General features: G+C 35.4%; 1 protein-coding gene across 1 annotated transcript; it reads left to right on the plus strand.

Annotated features, from left to right (window-relative positions):
- The first annotated feature begins 4,593 nt into the window (after positions 1 to 4,593).
- LOC110022315 (zinc transporter 6) lies at positions 4,594 to 16,592 on the plus strand. Its single transcript, XM_020721189.1, has 2 exons — positions 4,594 to 5,598; positions 16,032 to 16,592. The coding sequence occupies exons 1-2, from the start codon at positions 4,870 to 4,872 to the stop codon at positions 16,344 to 16,346; spliced, it is 1,044 nt and encodes a 347-aa protein (XP_020576848.1). The 5' UTR covers positions 4,594 to 4,869; the 3' UTR covers positions 16,347 to 16,592.
- Positions 16,593 to 23,294: the final 6,702 nt, after the last annotated feature.

The following is a 23,294-nucleotide window of genomic DNA, read 5'->3' on the forward strand; positions in this document are numbered from 1 at the left end:
CCCGCCGAGTTTTGGTTTTTCACTCTAAGAAGGTGCTGCTTTTGAACGTCATGCAGCTTTAAAGGTTTTGGTTGTTCCAATAATCAAGCGCATTATCAAAAGTAAAAAACTTTCTTGAAAGATAGAAATACAACTTTATGGTGGGGTTGCTTATTTGAATAAGAAAATGTTAGATATCTTCACTATTTTGCGATTTAAACTTGATAGGTCAATTCCTCTATATAATCTGGAGACTAGATAGGGTTCTAATTAATTATGGGGACTTCTTCTTTCTGTAGGGGCAAGCGCCAACAATTAATTGCATCTTAAGTGATCGTGGATACTTAAAAGAACTCTCGATTAAGGCTGCAATTTTTATCCTCATGAAATCTCTAAGTTCAAATTTCCTGGATTGGATATTAGACTTTTTTGTTAACGGAAACCAAAAAGAGGGAAGGGTGGGGGACTCATGGAGATACAGAGAAAATCTCGGCAACATCCTAGACTATTCTATTGTTTGTCATTTTTTTATTTTCAAAGAAAATTTTGATATTGTTAAAATGTTAGGGCTTACACTACACGACCTACCATCATGTGGGAGCCTACTGATAATCCGAGTGAAAAGGCTGGAATATAAATGTCAACTTATGGTTTGGACGGACCTATCGAACAAATTGACGACATGGGCACTAACCCTAACTTATGTCAGACTCATCAATTGACATCATTCAAACTATTATTGGTGGTTTAGTTGATCTTTATCCTTTACTTCATGTTTTGTCTTATTTTGGGTAGTTTGGGTGTTTATAGTTAGTTGACCCTAACATTGCCCTGTTGACCGCAATTTTGGTGAGGTCTTTTCTTCCTCTTAGTGTAGTGCTTAGGATTTAGCCATAGGACTTTCCTTTTGACTATCCTAGAAGATTAGAGATGGAGCCAACCTTCATAGACATTCAAACCATTTCTTTTCCCTCTTTGAAACTCACATGGATGATCATGAACCTCCAACACTTAGAAGGTTGAGACCAACATGTGAGGATTCAAAAGATGAGTGCCCATAGGACTATTTGGACTTATGACTACCCTGGGTGGCTAGGGCTTGGTCTTTCACATGCTCAAGCACATCACAACGTCCCACTTGTCCCAAAACCCTACCAACCTTTTTCGCACTTTAAGAAACTCACATGGATATCCCGAGCTTCTAATCTCTGGTTGAGGTGACTAAGATCAACATGTGAAGGTTCATGAAGGGGTTCCCTTTTGGTTAGGTTTGGTCCCAAGATGGTTAAGTATGGCTAAGAACCATGACCAAATACCCCCAAACCCTAAATCCATCTAAAATACTCAATTTTGCCAAAACTTTCAAAATTACTAAATAGCCCCTGGAACCTTAAAAATTTCAAAAATAACTCAAATTATCAATTCTCTAAAAAAAATCATGTCAAAGCATTCTAAACCATCCAAATTGACCATAACACCCCAAAAATTTCAAAATTCCCAAAGTACCCCTAAATTTGCCAAAATTACCAAAATGCCCCTCATGACCCAAAAATTCCCAAAACCTCTCAAATCATTCCAAACCACCTCTAAACCAATCCCAACCACCCAATGGGCCCAATTTGACCAAATTGACCAATTTTGCCCCTAAAGATCCAAAACCCCTAATTTGCACCGAATTGATCAAATTGGCTCCCAATTTTCACTTAATTCACTCCTAACCTACCCGATTTCAAAGTTCAAATTCAATTTCAATTAAACCCAAGCCCAATTTGATAAACGCATGGTTAATTTCAAATTAAATCCTTCAAGCGTACTTTAAAAGTCCATTTGCATAAACAAATTTCAAAAGCCCATGGGATTAACTTTAATAGCCCAAATTGAGCTCACATGACAAAAATTCCTTTCTCATCATCCCATTTTAATTTAAATAATCATCATGGACATCATAACAATCATACCATGCATACAAATGAACTTTTATCTAAATTGGGCATGATGGCATCTTCTCCCCAAAAATTTCATAAAAATAAATTTCCTTTTGCATGAAAGTTCCCCATGGCATCATACATGGCATGACATATCCCATGGTGCCTTCCATGGACATTATAAGGTCAAACTTACCAAATATGGCAAAAGGAGGTGACCACTCCCTCTCTCTCCTTCATTTGGAATTTCCCTCTTCATGATTCATTTAAACCTTTGTCTCAAGACCAACCCAACCATTTGACCTCACCCAAACCTTCCTTAGGGCCAGTCCAAGCACCCTAACCACTTTGGGACGAAACTGAGCCACTTGAACAAGGGTTTGAACGCAACATAGCATACATAGCCTAAGTCCCATTTTTTCATTGGTTCGTCACCTTGGAGCTTACTAAAAACCAAATTGAGCTGACCACTCAGTCCCCCTGACTTCCCTGAGCTCAGAGGTGACCTGACCCTGGCCAGCTGACCACCTTAGCCACCAGAAGACCCCATGCCTGAGAGGTCCCAATTGGAGAAAAACCAAAATTAAACCGACCTGAGCTGGCTCAACCTAATTGGCCATTAGAGCTCTTCTTCTCTCCACCTAAGTGGCTACCTTGCCACCATGACATGCCCTGTTGGCCACCAAAGTCCTCTCTATAAAAAGGAGACCTCTCACGACCAAATGGAGAAGTGTTGAAACCTTAACCAAACTCTGCCAAAATTTCTCCAAACCCTCTAGCAGTCCAGAGAAGCTAATCCCCACCATTTCCTCGCCCTAATCCCCACTGCCAAAGCTTAATTTCTTCACCTAATTTCAGAGCTCTTCACTTCCCTACCTTGAACCTCATCAATTCCCCAAAATGATGAGCTCTTGAGCTTCACCAGAGTTGGAGAGGAAGTTCCCCACTCAAATCCCCATCCTTAGAGCCCTCTACCATAGAACTAAACCAAGCCTGTGCTACCCCTCGATTGAGCTCATACTCAGACCCAACCCCTGATCAAATTGGCACTTGAAGGAGGTTCGCCAACTCACAACGAAGCTTAGGAACAAATCCAATTGAGGCTACACCTCCTGGACAAATGTATTAATCAAAACACCAAAATTTGGTCTCGATTTGGGCTTTTATGAGAAAAATTTTAATTTCATGAGCATGTAACCGTATGAATGTGTTCGTCTCACCTCGATAAAGGTGTAGGAACAAACTTTGCATTATTTATTTGAGAATCAAGGGAGAAACTAGGTTTAGAAAATGAACGATTTACGAGTTAAGCCACTTGCGGATGATGACCAGAAGCCGTCTGATCCCGCGTGTATTGGACGGATAGATCAGGTCGCACCAGACGAATAGATGGAGCGATAAAGGCGGGACTCATAGCCGTTGACTCAGAAGGTGACATCCAGTAGCGTGGCGACACGTGGAAAGCTCATAGCTGCCAAGGATTACGTGGTGCTGGCGTGGATAAATAGAAAAATAGCATATTTTTTATTTAAATTAATTCATAAACTTAGAAAATTCATCACTTGGAGTAGAGAAATCAAGTAGAGAAATCTTAAAAATAAAAGAAAAATATCTCTGTGCTCAGTGATAAAGGAGAATCATGTGGACTAAAAAATAAAAAAATTTATTTGACTTATATTTATTTTAAAATTAATTAAAAAACTCTAAATCCTGTTTAAAATAGAGGAAATTAAATAATAATGATCATGGTGTTAAATTTGGAGGGTTTACCCTCTCTGTGTTCAAGAATATTCTCTAATTTTTTCAAATTCAGAGAACACTTCTAGCATGACAAACCCTAATTTCCTAAGTCATATATTTACTTAAAATAATTATATAAATTGAAAAGAAAAGTCAGAAAATTATGAAACTTATTTTGGTAGGTTTTCTATGGTTAGAGGAACATAAGAAAAATAAAATCTAAGTTTAAATGTTATTGTAACATAATTTCTGAATTTAATTTTCGTAACATAATTTCTTGATTTAAGTCATTAAAACCTTTAAAAATTGAAATAAATAAAATATACTTTAGAAAGCCATAACAATTGATCCTTGCTGAAGGTATTAAACATACTAACTCTCTGTAAAATTTTTAAACCATTTTAAATTAATTTAACCGCTAAAGTTTATTTTTGTAAGAAAAATGAAATTTTGGCATTAAAATAATTATAATAATTAAAATATAACTCAAAAAAATTTGAAAAGTCGTTTTGGGAGTTCCCTGTGAATAGAGACATCTAAGAAAAAAAATTGACATTAAAATAAATAGTGTATTTTTGGGTTATTTTTAAATTTAAAAATAATTAAAAAATTTAAAAAATCATAAAAAATACATAAATGTACAAAAATGTTCCTAATTGTTCTCTGACCACTTGAGATCAATTCTAATATTTTTTATAATTTTCTAAATAAAGATATGCATTTTTAAGTGCCAAACAAATGTATTTTCCTAAATTTTCACTAAAATAATTATAAAAATAAAATAAATATTTTTAACTTTTTAAGAAACTAAAATAAAATTTTAACTACAAAATATTCTCTCATCAAAATAAACCTCTAATAATTTTCTTACAGACACAACTTTTCGTGCTAACATATTGTTTTTATATACACGTGCCATCTATCATTCTACATTGATAAACCATACACAAGTGCTGGAATCGACCCCAACAACAAGCCTCGCATCAGAACCCGTTGGATCGGTCTTCTCCCGGCAAGCCACGAGACTTTTCACTTCCAACGGCGAGAAAACGGTCGCAACCGAGCTGACATGACAAACGTCTGCCAATGACCACTCCACCGTCTGATTAAAATCAAACGCCAGCAGCCTAGTCTCTGTGAGTCAGCCCCGCCATACACTGAACTGCGGCTCTGCTCCTTCTACGTTCCCCCCAATCTTCCTCTTCCTTTCCTCAATCCCTCGGTCATGGCAGGGTGCTCCCTCGACGATACGAGGGCGGAGTTCTGCCGAAACTCCACCGAGGCCACAAAATTGAAGCTGGTTTCAATTATAATCATTCTAGCATCCAGCGCCGTCGGGATTTCGTCGCCAGTAGCCCTCGCTCGCCTCTTTGCCAAAAGTCCCGCCTACACAAACGCGCTCCTCGTCATCAAGTGCTTCGCCGCTGGGGTCATCCTTTCGACATCTCTTGTACATGTACTACCTGACGCTTTCGCCGCCCTTGCTGACTGCCAGATTGCTACCCGCCATCCATGGCGCGACTTCCCTTTCTCCGGCTTGGTATCTCTCATCGGTGCCCTCCTTGCCCTTCTTGTAGACGTCACCGCTTCTTCCCATGCCACCGAGGATGCCACCAATTATGTAAGAGTCGGGTTAGAGGAGGTGGGAAAAGGCGTGGAGAAGCAGAACTCTCCGTCTTCTGCGATAGCGGATGTTGCGTGCCACGGTCATGGGCATCAGGGGGAAGAGATGATTGATGTGGGATTGGATGGGTTGGATGAAGAGGAGCGGTTGGTGAAGTTGAAGCAGAGGATGGTGTCGCAGGTTCTTGAGATCGGGATAATTTTCCATTCCGTGATTATTGGTTTGACAATGGGGATGTCCCAGAACCAATGTACTATTCGGCCACTGGTAGCTGCCCTCGCCTTCCACCAAATCTTTGAGGGCATGGGACTCGGGGGATGCATAGCCCAGGTGAAAGACCTCCTTCTAATTAGTGATTTTGATCATTTTGCTTCAGTTTAGATTGAAAAGGGCTCTTCTTGGAAACCCTAAACGAACTCGTTGCATATTCTCATTCTCATTCTCAAAATTGCAATTTTAATCTAATTTCACGATCTCTTTGTCTTGATATGAATGATATGGATGCAACTACTCTTAATTTTCGGGAATTGCTCCTGTAATATTGATTTAAATAGCAGTCGTTTGTAAGTCGACTTTTTTTTTTCTTTTCTATGTTTGCCAATCCTTTTATGAGTAAATATTCTTAGAATACGAGCATGCACTTCCACAAAAGTGTATATAACGTTGGAGTCCGCAATTCTGAAGTGCTAAGTTTATATAATTGCTTTTAGAGTATTACCCCTTGACGGAATCATTCTACCTAACTCTATATTTGTTATCTTGGATAAGTAAATTCTTTGATCTATGCATTTTGGAGAATCTTTAATTGCTCTTTGTTGTAGGCCGTGAAAGGTATGCATATTCATTACGATTTTTGATTAGTTTGGTTTGCCTTTTAATTCCTTCACGTGAATATCATTGCCTTGCTGCACGGAAGGCTTGGGCAAGGAAGGCTTGAATTGGGGGAAGCGCTTCATTATGGGAGATGTTATTTTGGATGGGATGCATAATGTTGCATACATGGATCTTAAAGCAGAGTGAGTGGTTTGTCAAGTCACGTGCGTTAGTGGGGATCTACTAAGAACTCACCTTTTTCTTTTTCTTTCTTTTTAAATTAGTTAGGCTGATTTCATACTTGGTTGATTTTTCCTACCAGCAGGGCTAACCAAAGTGATTGATACTATCAAGTTATTTTCACTTTATTTTAATTTGTTAATCATTGTTGCGGTTGTAAGAATTTCAATTCGATCAAGTATAAATTTGTTTGCAAATTACACATCTTTGAATTATCATGTTTTGAACATTTTGTTTTAGAAGAATTGACATCAAGAGCTAGCAGATTGTCTTTTAGTTATGTGAGTACTATTATTAAATTATAGTATCATTTTAATATCTCTTCTAAACCAGTTTTATGAGATGTTAATATGCTTGATTAATACAATTGATTGTTTTATTATTAAATTTTATCAGCTATTTCGATGCAAATGCTTACAATCTCATAATATGAAATAATTAATGCATTATAGTATTACATGTTGACATGTTGACTGATATGAAATTATATTATGAATAATATGACTTACATAGATTACTTATATGTGCATAACTGACTAGGATGAAATCATCTCTTGATAGTACTAGTTGAGAAGCATTAATATACTCATGCGCACAAGTGAAAAATGATATTAATATCGAAGTACGTTAATTAGCACAAAATCTTCGATAGTGCTCCTGCGATGGTTGTATAGATATGACATGATATTGATATGTTGTTGATATAATTAAACTATTTGAATATTATCAAATATTTATATTGATTTATTAATAAGTTTAATTGAAATGCATATTACTTTTTTTTTCCATGTGTTATTGTAGTTTATGAGTTTGAGTATTCACTGATTTGTTTAACTCACAATTATTTTAAACTAATTTTTCAGGTTAATTAAGTGATTGAAAGATGAAAGATTGAAAATAACATGGATAAAAGACATGGAAAATCAGTAACAAGTTAAATGTAATTTTATTGTTTTAATTTAATTTAATTAGTGGTCTTTTCATCCGCTAAATAGCAAATGAATATATAAAATTTAGTTCCCACGGTCCGACCGTCTATTCCCATCTTGATTAATTTCAAGCCCCAGGCTGAGTTGCGACAAAAGTGGTATTGGAGCACAAGGTATACAATTAATTAATGAAATCTTAATGAAAGAGCCCATAGGCTAAAAACAAAAATTAAAAGTGCAAGTTAACTTAAAAAAGTATTTATATCCATTCAAGCTTAGTGATACACCCGAAATTATAGAATAAAAGAACCCAATAGAAAACAAAGAAGTACAACCCACTATAAATGTGAATGTTAGTGTTCTAACCCAAATAATGGTGGCAATGAGTCAATTAATTTAGGAGTTGAGATTGCAATTTATCAAAAGTGTTGTAGTCACTGTGGATAATTACTTGAAGATATTTCAAGATATGCGTCCATCTCTGTTTAAGAGAACTGAAGACCAATTAAAGTGGAGAACTGATTAATGAGGACTGAGAAGATACTAAATAACATGGTTTGTTCGGATGAAAAAAGAGTACCGTTGATGATGCTCGTGCTGGATGAAAAAGTCGAAAGATGTTGGCTTAGGCAACGTCATGATAAGCTAGGGGAGATACCTAATATGATGGTCAGTTGGGAGGAATCCATTGAGATATTCAGAGAATAATTTGTACTTCTACTCGCTTAAAGACAAATGCAGGACAGGTTCGTCAAGTTCAGACAAAGAGAGAAAACGGTCATGCAATATGAAGCATAATTCACTGTACGGTCGAGGTATGCTCCACAGTTGATCGCTACTGCAAAAAAAAATACTACAGTTTCCTTTTAGGATTAAATGATTTAATCAGACAGCTGTTGGTACCTTTAGGGATCGATCAATATTCGGTATTAATGAAACACACAAGAAGAGTGGAGATCGACTATCAGCTTACTCAGAAGTGTAAGGAGATTCACAAGAGGAAAACTGCAGAAGAACATGTAGATCACTCAGAAGGATCCAATAAGAAGAAGTTCAAGAATAATTTGGGCGGAGTTAGCAGAGGTACGACTCAGGTAATGGAGGCACTTGTGTCAAGTGCGGAAGACAACATAAAGGTTATTGCTTGATGGGTTCTAACACTTGCTATTGCTATCGTCAGCCTGGTCTTATAGCAAGGTATTGTCCATCTTTTGGCCAAAAAAGCGCTAAAGATTTGAAATCCGGTGGAACTCCTTTACAGAAGACTGCAGGTGGGCAAAAAATGATAGTCTATTGCTTCAATTTTGACCCAAGATTAGCCAAGGCAACCTATTTGATCTCAAGTATATTCCCTTACTCATAGTGAGCGTGAAGAACCTTCTACTGGTAATGGTAATGAAGTCTGATGAGTTTGGCCTATTTTCCTAAAAATACTCTCTTATTTTAGTATTGTTATCTGATGTATAGCTGATTCGCCTTGTATCAAGTTTTCACCTTATGGTGGTTACTTTTCATATTAATAAATGACCCCTAGTTTCATGGATAGCTAATGTTGTCATACTTAATAAGATGTGACTTGTGGTCCATTTTTTTTAATTTTGAGGATGATTTTTGTGAGTGGGGAAGATTGTAACGTTCGATTTAGTTACTCGGGAAAAGAAACGATGAGTTGAAGGAGAAGCAATGAGGAAACCAAAGGAAAATAGAAGAGGAATTGAATATACGAGAAACTAAAGAGTGTAGAGAGGAAGCCCGGTAGTTGGAATTGAAATAGGTGAATTTGCCTATAAAATTATCGCAAGCTAATCATGGGAAGAAGCCACAACTTACCTAAGAGTCGAACTACGAGAGTTGAATCTGTGCCATCCAGTCGAACCAACGACGTCGTGCTTGCGAGCAGAAAGGAGGATGTGACGTCTCTGTCTAGCAGTGGAGGAAGGTGATAGCATCCTCGAAGCACGTGAGCCACTGAAGAGAGAGAGTGTGGCGAACGACTTGTGGCATTCAGTGCGAAGGAAGAAGATGAGCGACTCTGCACAGAGGAGGCACGGCTTCGTGTGAGGGAATAAGAAAAGCAACTCGTGTGGATGATATGTTGATTGCATGAGCAAATATGGAGAAGATCGGATTCTTAAATGAGTAATTGTTGAGGTAGTTTAAAATGAATGATTTATGCTAAGCAAAAAAATGATCAGTACGAGAATCAGTAGGGATAGAAGTGCAACTACAATGAAGTAATCTCAAACAAAATATGCTGATAAGGTCTTGCATCGATTCAACTTAAGCGAGGCAATTTGTTTGCACCCTCTTAGGTATTCACTTTAAACTATGCAAAGAACAATCATATAAGTTTGAAGAAGAGCAAACACATATAAGAAAAAATCCGTATGCTTCAACAGTTGAAAGGTCTATATATACGATAATATGTAAAAGACTAGATATTACACATGCAATAAAAGTGGTTGGCATGTATATAAGTAATCTAGAGAAACATCATTGGGTAACAGTGAATTGAATTCTTAAATACTTGGGAAGAACAATAAAAAAAACACTTTGCTTTGAAAATGCGGAGATTAATCTATAGGAATGTATAAATTCATGTTTGACAGGAGATGTTGATGATAGAAGCAGTACAATATGTTATGTCTTTATTTTAGGAATATAACAGTGAGTTGGGGTTTTAGGTTATAAAATATTATTGCATTATCTGCTACAGAAGTTGAGTATATTGTTGCCACTGAGATTAACAAAGTCATTTTACCGTAGAGCTTTATGGCAGAATTGAGCTAGAAGCAATGGATTGAAAAGCTTCATATTGACATTATTAGTGGCATTCATCTAGCAAAGAACGTCGAATTTCATGTCAGGACAAAATACATTTAGCTAAGGTATCATTATATTTGTTCACCCTTAGAAGATGATTAATTATTTTTTGAAAAAAATACACAACTTAGAATTTTACAGACATTGTTGACGAAGGTTGTAACTATTGAGAAATTGAAATTATGATTGGCTTCCGTTGGAGTTCAGTAAGGTTGGGACAAGGACGAGCCACACTATAGTTCATTACTATTAAGTTGTTGTAGATTTGGAGGAGCGAAATTGATTTCAATCAGTCTCCAAGTGTGGGATTTGTATATGTGGAACTTGATTGTGTTGATCAATTGTTCACTTGGAGCCCTAATTTTATTCGTTCATGCTTTACGGTGAATTTGCTGGGGGATACCGGGGGTGCCCCCTGTTTTGGGTTCGACTGGTGGTGCCTCGGAAAAATTTTATTTCATGGATTGAGCATTGTAGGGTCCGAATGCAATGCCATGCTTCTTGGAACTATAGTACACTAAGGCTCAGAAGGGGACACTGCAATGCATTGTTCAGGTCTAAGAATTCGAGCGCTCGACACTTCAGTGCCCCGAGGGGAGCACCATAAATCCTAGTTTAGGTTTATAAACCCGAGAGAAAAACATTGCAGAGCCTAAAGGTCAGTGCCCTAATGCACGATGGAGGGCCACAACTCCTGTTTGCAGCACCCCGATGCCAATAACTGTATTCGTGCACGTCTTCGATTTAAGTTTTGATTCTCGTTGAAATGTAATGACGCCCTATTGCAGCACTCTGATGCCAATAACCGTATTCGTGCACGTCTTCGATTTAAGTTTTGATTCTATTAATTGGAAGTGTGCGTGTTGAAGTTGAATTTTGATTTTTTTTGTGTTAAGAATATGAGAAGAGTGTTCTGAAGTGTTCTAAAGTTTGGAGAGGCTTAAGTGTGCTGTAATTTGTATAATTCTCCACATATTCATAATATTTTTTGGTGTGGCGCGACTTTGTGATTTTTTCTTGTTCTTTTGGTTGTTCCACATTAAATTGTATTGTACTTTGTATTTTTTGTTGTTTTTTTGTGCATTTATGTTCTATGTTTTTTTCTTTGGGTCTCTTGTATCGGTTTTGACGTATCTTCTAATAGATCTTATAGTTATTATAATGGCCAGATCAAAGCTGAATCAATATAATGTAATCTTATCTTAAAGTCATCATAAATCTTTTGTACAACAATAACATGGCTTCTAATCTTAATAAAATTCCATAATAAGGTTCACTAATTAGAAAGACTTGAAAGGGCGATAATTGATAGAGTCTTAATTAAATATTTTTGAAAGGATCATTGATGAGTGAGCCGTAGGAAACTCATGTGTCATTAGGGTCTCCACCTCTTCAATGTCTCTTAGAGAACCCACAAGCATATGAGCCGAAAAAAGTCATCTAGTATTGGAAATGCTTCTCATTAACTTTCATGGAGCACTCATCAGTAAGTGATTCTCTAGGATAAGCGTGTAAATAGAGTCAGCTCTTATTTCAATTCCTTGAATATGCTCATTGAACAAGTCCTTGAATTTGCTCATTAACGAGTAAGCTTTAGAAGGGCGCGTAGTATTAGATAAGATTCTTATTAGAAGTCTTTGAGATTGGCATCAACGAGCAAGCTCTATTCGGATAGTATATAGATATAACCTTCACTTATTTAAAATTCTTATGAAGTCCCTAATGAGTGAAACCTAGAAGGTCATCTACTCCTTGAGAGGGCTTACTTATGAATGAGCACTAATTGGGCATATGTGTACGTATTAGCTTTGCTAATTAAAGGTCCTTTGGGGTTTCAAATGAGCAAGCCCTCAAATTATACTTATTTTAAGCAAGATTCTTGCGTAAATACTTTGGGAGTGCTTGTTGGTAGGTGAGCCTAGTGAGAGAACGTGTATGGTAAAAGGATTTGAGAAGCGCCTAACATAGCCTGTCAGAGGGAAGAATGTGATGTAATGATAAAAGGATAGCGTTCGAGTCTACTAAAAACTTCTTGGTGCACAAGATCTGATGACCTAAAACATCTTTGAGATTGGCATCAACGAGCAAGCTCTATTCGGATAGTATATAGTTATAACCTTCACTTATTTAAAATTCTTATGAAGTCCCTAATGAGTGAAACCTAGAAGGTCATCTACTCCTTGAGAGGGCTTACTTATGAATGAGCACTAATTGGGCATATGTGTACGTATTAGCTTTGCTAATTAAAGGTCCTTTGGGGTTTCAAATGAGCAAGCCCTCAAATTATACTTATTTTAAGCAAGATTCTTGCGTAAATACTTTGGGAGTGCTTGTTGGTAGGTGAGCCTAGTGAGAGAACGTGTATGGTAAAAGGATTTGAGAAGCGCCTAACATAGCCTGTCAGAGGGAAGAATGTGATGTAATGATAAAAGGATAGCGTTCGAGTCTACTAAAAACTTCTTGGTGCACAAGATCTGATGACCTAAAACATCTTTGAGATTGGCATCAACGAGCAAGCTCTATTCGGATAGTATATAGTTATAACCTTCACTTATTTAAAATTCTTATGAAGTCCCTAATGAGTGAAACCTAGAAGGTCATCTACTCCTTGAGAGGGCTTACTTATGAATGAGCACTAATTGGGCATATGTGTACGTATTAGCTTTGCTAATTAAAGGTCCTTTGGGGTTTCAAATGAGCAAGCCCTCAAATTATACTTATTTTAAGCAAGATTCTTGCGTAAATACTTTGGGAGTGCTTGTTGGTAGGTGAGCCTAGTGAGAGAACGTGTATGGTAAAAGGATTTGAGAAGCGCCTAACATAGCCTGTCAGAGGGAAGAATGTGATGTAATGATAAAAGGATAGCGTTCGAGTCTACTAAAAACTTCTTGGTGCACAAGATCTGATGACCTAAAACATCTTTGAGATTGGCATCAACGAGCAAGCTCTATTCGGATAGTATATAGTTATAACCTTCACTTATTTAAAATTCTTATGAAGTCCCTAATGAGTGAAACCTAGAAGGTCATCTACTCCTTGAGAGGGCTTACTTATGAATGAGCACTAATTGGGCATATGTGTACGTATTAGCTTTGCTAATTAAAGGTCCTTTGGGGTTTCAAATGAGCAAGCCCTCAAATTATACTTATTTTAAGCAAGATTCTTGCGTAAATACTTTGGGAGTGCTTGTTGGTAGGTGAGCCTAGTGAGAGAACGTGTATGGTAAAAGGATTTGAGAAGCGCCTAACATAGCCTGTCAGAGGGAAGAATGTGATGTAATGATAAAAGGATAGCATTCGAGTCTAGTAAAAACTTCTTGGTGCACAAGATCTGATGACCTAAAACATCTTTACTCAACACCACCTAAGGTATTCATCAACTACAAAATTCAAGAGGATATTCAAAATCCATACAAGCTTCCAATAAACTAAAGATGTGTTTTAGTGAGAAAATTTTGATCCTATAAAGTTCTCAACAATTAGCTTGAATCATGTCCATCTCTTTTGGAGGGTGACAATGCACAAACATATAACAATCCACTAATTCACTTGAAGATTTTTATTCAATTCCTAGGGAGACATACAATTACGTAAATTATAAGAAAACTATGAACCAATTAAGAGAGTTCCTATAAATCATTGAGATTAATATACTTGGAGGATTTTTTCTTCAAGAATCATGCCGATTGACTTCATGATTTTAGCAAGAAATGACTTGCTTCATAAGATCGAGGAGATGTTTTCTAGGTTGTGACCATAAATTTTTGGCTCAAATCCTAGTATAACTTGATATTCAGCGCAAATCATAGATCTTGCATACAATGCAAAGTTACTTTTACCGCAAAAAGTGGCCAAAATATAAGGGTATCATAAAAATTCTAGCTTGACTAAAGCATGAATCTTGATGTAAAGCATCTATTCCAAAAAAAAATTTGAAGTACTAAAGTATTATACTTAATTTTAATCTTTTTGGCCAAATTAGAGACCAAAAACTCGAGAATGGCATGCAAAACGCTCATAAAAAATCTAACATCTCACATCAGCTCCTTGAATGCTTTAATTAATGGATTTATTTCTCATAAGACTTCAAAATTTTCACACTACCATTTTCAGAGAAAACAACTTTGACTTTGGCTAAGTGGTCTAGCTCGAGCCAGGTAGCCCAACCACTATACTTTTATATTCAAAACATGGATACACACAAAATGGAAAGATTCCTTATGAGTGACAAAATTAATGAGGCTACTGCCTGATTGCCTGACATTGTTTGTATTATCACAAGCAACACATTAACTAAATCCAACCGTGCTAGCATGGCTTATTATAATGTAATTCAATTCCACCTATTTGAAGCTATTGCTTTGAAAATAAACCATTTTGGAGACCATTCCTCCCAGAGTACTTTTCTAGGGAGAGGAATTCATTCCTATAGTAGTGGTGGGCATTATAATTTAGTTAGGGTTCATTTAAAACTTTTCAAAACTGCTCAAATTTATTCTGCTAACCCAACATCAAAATTTTAATTCATTATCATTGACGTACTCATGAGATTGTCACTAACAAGGCGTTATATTCTTCTAATCATCGATTGGATACATCAATAATATAGTTAATTTTTGGGCTAATGCCAGCTGCTCTGTTCAGCTTGGATTTGAGTTTGGCTTGCTTGGATAGCTGAGAGGCAAAAACATTCAATTTTGAGCTGACCATACAAGGCTATGATTTTTACCATCCATTACTGATAATGATGATGAGTATTCCAAACAAGGGCTGAAATACCAATGAAGTTAATAAATAGGGATCATTTTCTGATTGTTTGACTTGTTTTTATTTACGACTGAAAAAAATTCTGAAAATCTTTGATCTCTAATGAAACTTGTTATCAATGACAAACTAACCCATCCCAGTAGAGATATTGGAGTTACCACTTATGACAACAAATATTATGCTTCCCACTGCTATTTATAGATCTAATAATGTTCCATGGTTGTCCTTCTTTTTGCAGTTTTTGCATTGAATGCTCATATCAATGTCCCTGAATGCTTCAAAATATGCCACATAATCTGTGCCAATACTACTTGGAAACATCACAATTCAAGCTATGTAGGGATGATATCAAACCTACTAACACCATTCTTGCTACTTTTACGATTGGCATGCATGTGGTCCAACTTTAGGTCCCTCTATTTTCATTAGTGTGTATAACCTTTATGCTGAGTTAAAAGAACGACCCAATTTTTAAAATTGAATTAGACTTTGCAGTTTTGCTCCTTCAAAGGTAAATTATTCTTGTATGTGCGTTGAAAAGCTCCAAGCTTGGACGAAGAATGTTCTCAAGTTTTACTATTTTCCAGATGCCTCTCAGCACACCGGCATCATTTTCTTTAGTATTTTGCTTTATTTAAAAAAGATTTTGACATTAACAAATATGAATTAGTTTAGTACGGACAAATTTGCACTGCCTACATGCTTAACTACCAGGAAGAATTCTCTTGTGGTGTTGTTTATCCATTGTTAGATTAGCAATTAGTTCATACTTCATCAAATATAGCCCAAGTCTTTTCCAACATTATTTGTACTGCTTTGCTTTAATCTTGGTCTCGTTTTCTTGAGAACCATGTTAACCACCTGACTTGTAAGGTTGGAGTTGACCATATTCTTACAACTTCTCTTTTCCTACTTCCCGTGATCACCCAGTGGCTTGATCAACCCTTCCATTATGATTTATCTTTTCTTTAATCCTCCTTTTTTTGGTGTTTGCTTTAGTTCTCTTAAAGCAATGTGCTAATGCTCATCTACGTGTGCTGCAATAAACTTTTATTTGAAAATTCCTATTACCCTGCTTTCTCTGCTCTTCTACATGGAATCCTACACAATTACTTTACCATTAAAGCAGACCTTGCTTTTCATTATATACTCATCTGATTAATTAGTTAATTCTATTATATGTTTTTGGCAGGCTGGTTTTGGATTGGTAACTGTGGGCTACATGTGCTTGATGTTCTCGATAACAACTCCTATCGGGATACTGCTAGGAATGCTCGTCTTCCATATGACCGGCTATGATGACAGCAGCCCTAATGCCCTCATTCTGGAAGGTCTGTTGGGCTCTCTTTCTTCAGGGATCTTAGTGTATATGGCTCTTGTTGATCTCATAGCTGTAGATTTCTTTCACAATAAAACAATGGCTTCCAATCTACGGTTAAAGAAGTTGTCTTATATTGCATTGGTGGTTGGATCTGCATCAATGTCTATACTTGCACTCTGGGCTTGAAACAAATGCACCTTGTAGTTGCTGGTTAGAGAATGTGCATTTGTATTTATGGTTAAGTTGCCATCATCTTGGGAACTATGGCATTGAATTTTTCTTCTAAAATGAAAAACGTTGTTTTTCAACCCTACTGTGATTTGAGAAAGTAGATCTAAAGGCACCTGGTATTTGGCTTAGTTTTGTTGAGGTCTTCAGCTCCGTTGAAACAACCTTGGGTTCTTGGATTAACATGTGTCATTTATACATTTACTTCTCTAGGAAAACATGTTGGTTTTGGGTTTGTGGATTAGCACTAGTATATACTAATGAACTGAAGAACCTTTTTATCTTGTTTATCTTCCTTGGAATATTTATCATAGTCTTAAAGAATGGATAACGAAGATCACAATCTCATTATCAAATTGTTATTTAAAAATGTTACTATAATGGAGGCAACCTGATAATCATGGTCTGATGGTGACTGCCAATAATGAATTGATTATATATCTTTCTAGGAAATGTTCTAAAGAGTGCATTGATGGTAATGTATTGGAGTATTAATAGTAAATTATGAAAATTAATAAAGGTTAGTTGCCTCTTATATTTGGTTGTGGGAAATCTACAGCAATTTTGAACTAATTTTGCATGGATGAGTTGCTTTTGTTGAGAGGATGAATCACGAAATGCCGGAGCACCAATGTTGGATGAATTATTATTATTATTATTTAAAAGAAGTTTGTCTCTTAAAGTGGATTGCCCATGAATTATTATTATTATTACTATTTAAAAGAAGTTTGTCTCTTAAAGTGGATTGCATAACATTGACCATTCACCAGTGATAAGATGGCCACTGGTGTGCCCCTCGCACCAGTGTTACCAAGTTTTCACATGCAACCTTAGTTAGCACGAGATAAGGTGCTAGCTTCTCTAGCTTTCAAATATATGTAGATTCACATGATCAAAATGTCCATGTACACATTGTGATGCAACAAGTTTTGTACGATATTTTGCCAGTATAGGCTTATTTGATTTTGATTTTGGCCGCTTCAAGTACATCAGACAGTACTATTAATTGCTTTGAATTATGTAATGGGCAAATGCTTAATTATGTTCAATAAAAAAACACAATACCAATGCATATGGGCAAATGCTCAATTATGTTCAATAAAAAAACACAATACCAATGCATGTTTATGCTTTATCAAGAAGTTTTTATCATTAGGCCCGAATCTTAATGTATTTTGAGCTAGAAACATTTTAAATTTAATTAAAGATCATATAAGACTTGATTTCAATAAGTTTATTGTCAAACTAAGAGTCTCATTAAGATGAACTTAATGACATTGAAAGCAATCTAATCTGAGTCCAAATGAACCTAGATCAAACACATGAAATATAGTAAAAGATTTTGGTCACCTGGAATGTTAAATGATCATAAAATTTGACATGGTTATGTTCAAATTGAGTGTCTCCATGGGAGGAATCCAACATTCCGAAGATCATTCAATTTCAATGCTATTAAGATACTTTAATATAAAAAAAAATTACTTATGATCAGGGGAATCAATGTGAACCATTCGATTGAGTGTTTTGAGAGTTAGGTCAAAATTACTAAAACACCCATCTAAAAATCTATAAATAGACATTCATTCTTCTCTTGAAAAGGAAAAAGGAAAGAGCTAATTACTAAAATTTTCCTCTTAAATTTCTGGCGATTATCGCTAGTCATCTGAGATTGCGACCAACCAATAGAGTTAAGCGTCGACCACTAATTGTCACCATCAAACATTAAAAGCCATTGTCGATCACCAGTTATCGTCGACCACCACAAACTATGACTCTGATCACAAATAATTGATACAACCAACTACAACCCTTATAACAACAAACTACAGTTTTTGTGCTCAACTACTGCGTTGTAGCCACTAAATATTGTTCTCATAAACTAATTATAGTTGTTATAGATAAACTAATATTATAAATTTGTGGTGATCCCATCATTCATAATTTAAGTGAAGAGCGGATCATTGCAATATTTATTACATAATAGATTATTTTGACTAAGTTAGACCTCATGATTTTCTCTTGTTAAGATTTTTCACGTAATAAATCTTGGTGTCTCCTCCCTAAATTTCATTTTACTTATGTGATGGATCTTCGTACAATGTTACACAATAGTTTGACATCGTCTATGGGAACCATACTCTCACTTTTGTATGACTCCTAAGCATAATACATGCAATAATTGAGTTGCCCACTTTGAAACCCATCTTTCTGTGGATGGTCTCAAGGCTAGGATGTCATGCCTCTTATTATATTTGTCAGATAGACATTAACCTACCAACGAATGAGCCCCTTGCCCATAGAAGATCACGTCCATGTAATGGAGGAATCTCAAAATCAAATTCTTCAGCTCTCATGCGAGACTTGACAATCGACATTAGTGTCAATTAGCGGAGCTTACTTACCACAAGATCAACTATTAATTGGAGATGCTCAACAAGAGAATGCTCTTCCAGCATCCCTTCCCCAAACTCATGTTTCTCCTAAACCTAGTTAAGAAGCTATCTTCAATAATGTCAGATCCACACACCAATCTCCCTTATCGACCTCCAATTTTGTTTGCCCTACCACTATGGTAATGGTCATGGTCATACCACCAAATCATGCCATCAACTTAAAGAAGAAATTGAAACGTTAATTTAACAGGGAAAATTGGACCACTTCATATAAAATAACTGGCTCATGTAGATAATATCCTCACTTGAGAGAAACAAACCTAAAACAAATATCAAGTAAGTCACCAAATCCCTTCCTTGTGTATTGTAGTAACCATATTTTCTTAAAAAATGTACGATCCATCTTGACCTACACCACATATTCATAAAACTAAATATTTCTAATGCCACATTGTAAGCTTAATTGATCTCAGGGAGACTTAGCTCGACCTATTCCACACAAGTTAGTGTCCTAAAGTCATGATGATCTATCCTAGGTGGATTACTCTTCACTACTTTCACACAGGTTAGCGTGGTCGAGCCATTCTTTAGCCAACAACTTATGATAGGTTAAAGATTCTTAGTTGTTTTCTCAACCTCTTTCTCACAGAAATCATTGAGCCATGTTCCGACAAATAACCTTGTATAGGTTTAACATCCTTAGTAGATTTTTTTTACCTCTTCTACAAAGGTTAACATCATAAAGCCATACTCCTAGAAAAAATATTGGATAAGTTTGACATCCTCAACGGATTTCTTTTATCCTCTTTCATGTTTATTAATGTCATCAAGTAATAATCCGACGAATAACTTCAGATAGGTCTAACATTCTAAGTGGCCGACACATTCTCAACTTATACCCCTGAAAGACAAACCTATGAGTTAGTCTCATTAAGATGCCAGCAGTGGACACAATCCTTACTAGGAAAACTTTTTGAGGGCAAGTGGCAGGCACAGTTTTCACTTATATCCCCAAAAGGCATACCTACGAGGTAATTGATACACCTAAAATATATAGTGTTTTTAGACACATTTTTATACCTATTTTTGATATATTGCGCTTTAATGGAAGGTATTTTTGTGTTTTTCTTGCAGATATAAGTAAAAATGAAAAAAATACTTAACTTAAAGAAATGAAAAAAATACTTAAAGGAGTGAAAAAAGATCAAATTTGGAGCAAAAATGTGAAAAATTGTGCAAAAGAGTTTTGACGCCCAAGCTCCGGTTAAATAGAGAAGGTCGCGCCTAAGCGCCGAGACCCCGTGCTTAAGTGCCAGTGGCAGATACTAGACGAGTAAAATCAGTTTTCACGAATTTCAAAGAGATTTTTAGAGGCACCCATTGGCTTAATAGGTGGTTGTAACCACCATGGACGAAAATTATCATGAAAAGATGCGTCTCTTGGGCAAATGCATCGAATCAAGACACATTTTGAAGAGATCCCAAGACACCTCTTGGAAATCTATTAAAGAAAGAAGAGAGGACTTAGAAAAGAGTCCTAAAAATATTGGCAAGTTTTGAAAGTTCTTCTTTGTGGAGTTAGTTCGAAGAGATTTTCGGGAACCACTTTTTATTTACTTTATCTTTTTTGTTATTTTGTTTTGAGTGATTGTAAAAGAGAAGAAATTTAAAGGAACTTCAAGAGTTTTGTGGAGGACTTGAGATAAGTTTTTATCTTTTTGTTTTAGACTACTTTTGGTTTTTAATTGAGACTTGTTGTTGGTTTGACAATGATTTCTTCCTTAATCTAAAGTGTGGTTTTTATTTTCTCCATGGATTCTGAGTAGTTTTCTTTATCTTCCTTCTTAAAATGATAAGCAATTAAGTTTTGAATTGAAGTTGTGGAGAGTATTGATCCTTAATGTTGGAAGAAGTTGTGATGATTTAAATCCATGTACTTCATTTACTTCTTGATTTGGCCAATCCATATATTAAAATTTATTGCGAGAACATGTAAGAACCGGGCTGGTATTGTCTCAGTGAACAATTGGAAAGAATCACATGAGGCTGTATGAATGAGAATGTAATTCATATGATTGAGTGCAAATAAATAGAGAAATATTCATTGATGGGTGTAGATTTAGAGGACTTTAAAGTGACAGGTTAAAACCCCCAACTTGGTTTATTGTTTTAGGTTATTATACGAGAATGTTAGCCCTAGGTGGAGGGAATCAAGGGAACTCTAGAGTGAGAGCTAGTATCTTCCATGCCTAGCCGGTCGTCAGAATTATTCAAACATTAAATTAGTCATTGTTCTTTATAGCATCTCTAGTAAGAGTAAATAATATTATTGCTCCTATTTGGCACAACACTATTTGTATACTTTCATAACAGAATTCCTATACGTATTACTGATTCATGATAAGAAGAAAGATATTTTCATATTAAGTATTTTTCTTCTACAAAAACGTTAGTTATCTTTTTAAGCTGTTACTATTTCGTTAAAATATCAAAATATCAAAAATATTTAAATTTTAAATTCCTGCAAAAAATCGTTTTTAGTTTAAGTAATTATCTTTTTAAAAATTAAAAAATTTCTAAAAAGTGCATATTGCATAATCTTCCCTATGGGTTCGATATTCAAGTCTTAATCAAAAAGTCCTATATTACTTGATACATATACTTGTGTAGTATTCCAATATAAATATATATAAATTAAGAAGTTAAATTCTTATTTTTCTTCAGGATCAAGTTTTTGGTTTTGTTGCAAAATAAGTAAATATAAGTGAAAAATATCATCAGAACTATTGTTATACTGTGCATAAGCATTAAGTACGGGATCAAGATTTTGGCGTCGTTGCCGGGGAAGAAAATTAAGTAAATTTCTATTTTTAAAAATTCTTATTTAAACTTTAAATATTGTATCTTATTTTGTATGTTTTATTTTATTTTATGTTAGTGTATGTGTAGTTCAGGTTCTGAAGGACTAGTGGCTTACGATTCTGAATTAAAAAGAACTATTAGAAAAATCAGGAAAACCAAAAAAATTAAAAATCTTGAAAAATACAAAAAAACTACATAAATGGCAAACCAAAATAATCAAAATGCTGAAATTCATCAAGATTTTAGACCTTTAAGAGATTATGTCAACCCTACTGTAGATGAACTTCATTGTAGTATTTAAAAATCTACTATAGTGGCTAATTCATTTTAGCTTAATCATGTTATTATCCAAATGATGCACCTGGATCTATCAGAACTTGGGGTGATTTAACACAAAAATTCCTTGCTAAATATTTTTCACCATAAAAAACTGTGAAGCTTAGAAATGATATTACATCTTTTAATCAGTTTGAAGGGGAATCTATTTATGAAGCATGGGAACGGTTTAACAAACTCTTAAGAAAGTGTCCACATCATGTTATACTAGATTGGTTAATAATTTGGTTAATAATTCAATATAATGGATTAATTGGTTCTCTTAGATCTATTATCGATGCCGCTGCTGGTGGGGCATTGATGTCAAAACCATTTCATGACGCTTATGCTTTAATTGAAGAGATGGCTACCAATAATTTTCAATGGCCTTCTGAGAGGGTGAATCCAAAGAAAGTAGCCAATATTCATGAAACTGATGCATTTACTATGTTAGCAAATCAAATTGCGGCAATTTCAAGGAAGTTAGATCAAATTGGAATGCATTTTTCTCAACTAATTTTCATGATTGAAGAGAATTCATTAGGCCAAATGATAGATTCTTAAGCATCATTAGAAACTTTGAATGCCATAAATAATAAGCAAAATAACCCATATTCCAATTATTATAATCTAGGTTGGAAGAACCATCACAACTTTAACTAGAATAATAATTCGGGTGGTAATAATCAGCAATGGGGGACAACTAAGGAAACCCATTGGGAAACTGGAACAACCAAGGGAATAATAATTATAGATCTACTTATTCTCCATGTTTTAACAGTAATACACAATTTAAGAATAAGAAGTTGTCTATAGAAGAAGTGGTGTTACAAATGGGTAATCAGTTACAAAGTCAAGGAGCTACAATTAGACATATTGAAAATCAACTTGGGCAAATCGCAAGTTCATTAAGTAATAGATCCTAAGGAACACTTTCTAAAAATACTGAATCAAATCTAAAAGACCAAAATAAAGAGCAAGTTAAAGTCGTACAACTTAGAAGAGGAAGAGAGTTGTAAGGTAGGGTTCAAAAAGAGATTGAAGTAGAGAGAGAAGAAATTGAAGAATCAAAAGAGGACGCTCCAAAAGATTCTGAAAGACTTATTTCTCCGCCAAAAATTAATTTAGAAAAAACCACCACCTCCATTTCCTCAGAGACTTCGACAACAGAAGTTGGATAAGCAATTTTCAAAATTTCTGGAAATATTTAAGAAGCTTACAATCAATATTCCATTTATTGAAGCCTTAGAACAAATGTCAAGTTATGTAAAGTTTATGAAGGATATTCTCAACAGGAAAAGAAAGTTTGAAAATAATGAGACTGTTGCACTTAGTG

The sequence above is a fragment of the Phalaenopsis equestris genome, unplaced genomic scaffold (assembly GCF_001263595.1).
Source record: "Phalaenopsis equestris unplaced genomic scaffold, ASM126359v1 Scaffold000180, whole genome shotgun sequence".
Lineage (NCBI taxonomy): Eukaryota > Viridiplantae > Streptophyta > Magnoliopsida > Asparagales > Orchidaceae > Phalaenopsis > Phalaenopsis equestris.

Bases quoted from the DNA above. Each gene is read 5' to 3' on its own strand.
- LOC110022315 (XM_020721189.1), top strand. From the start codon at position 4,870: ATGGCAGGGTGCTCCCTCGACGATACGAGGGCGGAGTTCTGCCGAAAC. The intron at 5,599-16,031 runs GTGAAAGACCTC...TGTTTTTGGCAG, and splicing joins TCGGGGGATGCATAGCCCAG to GCTGGTTTTGGATTGGTAAC.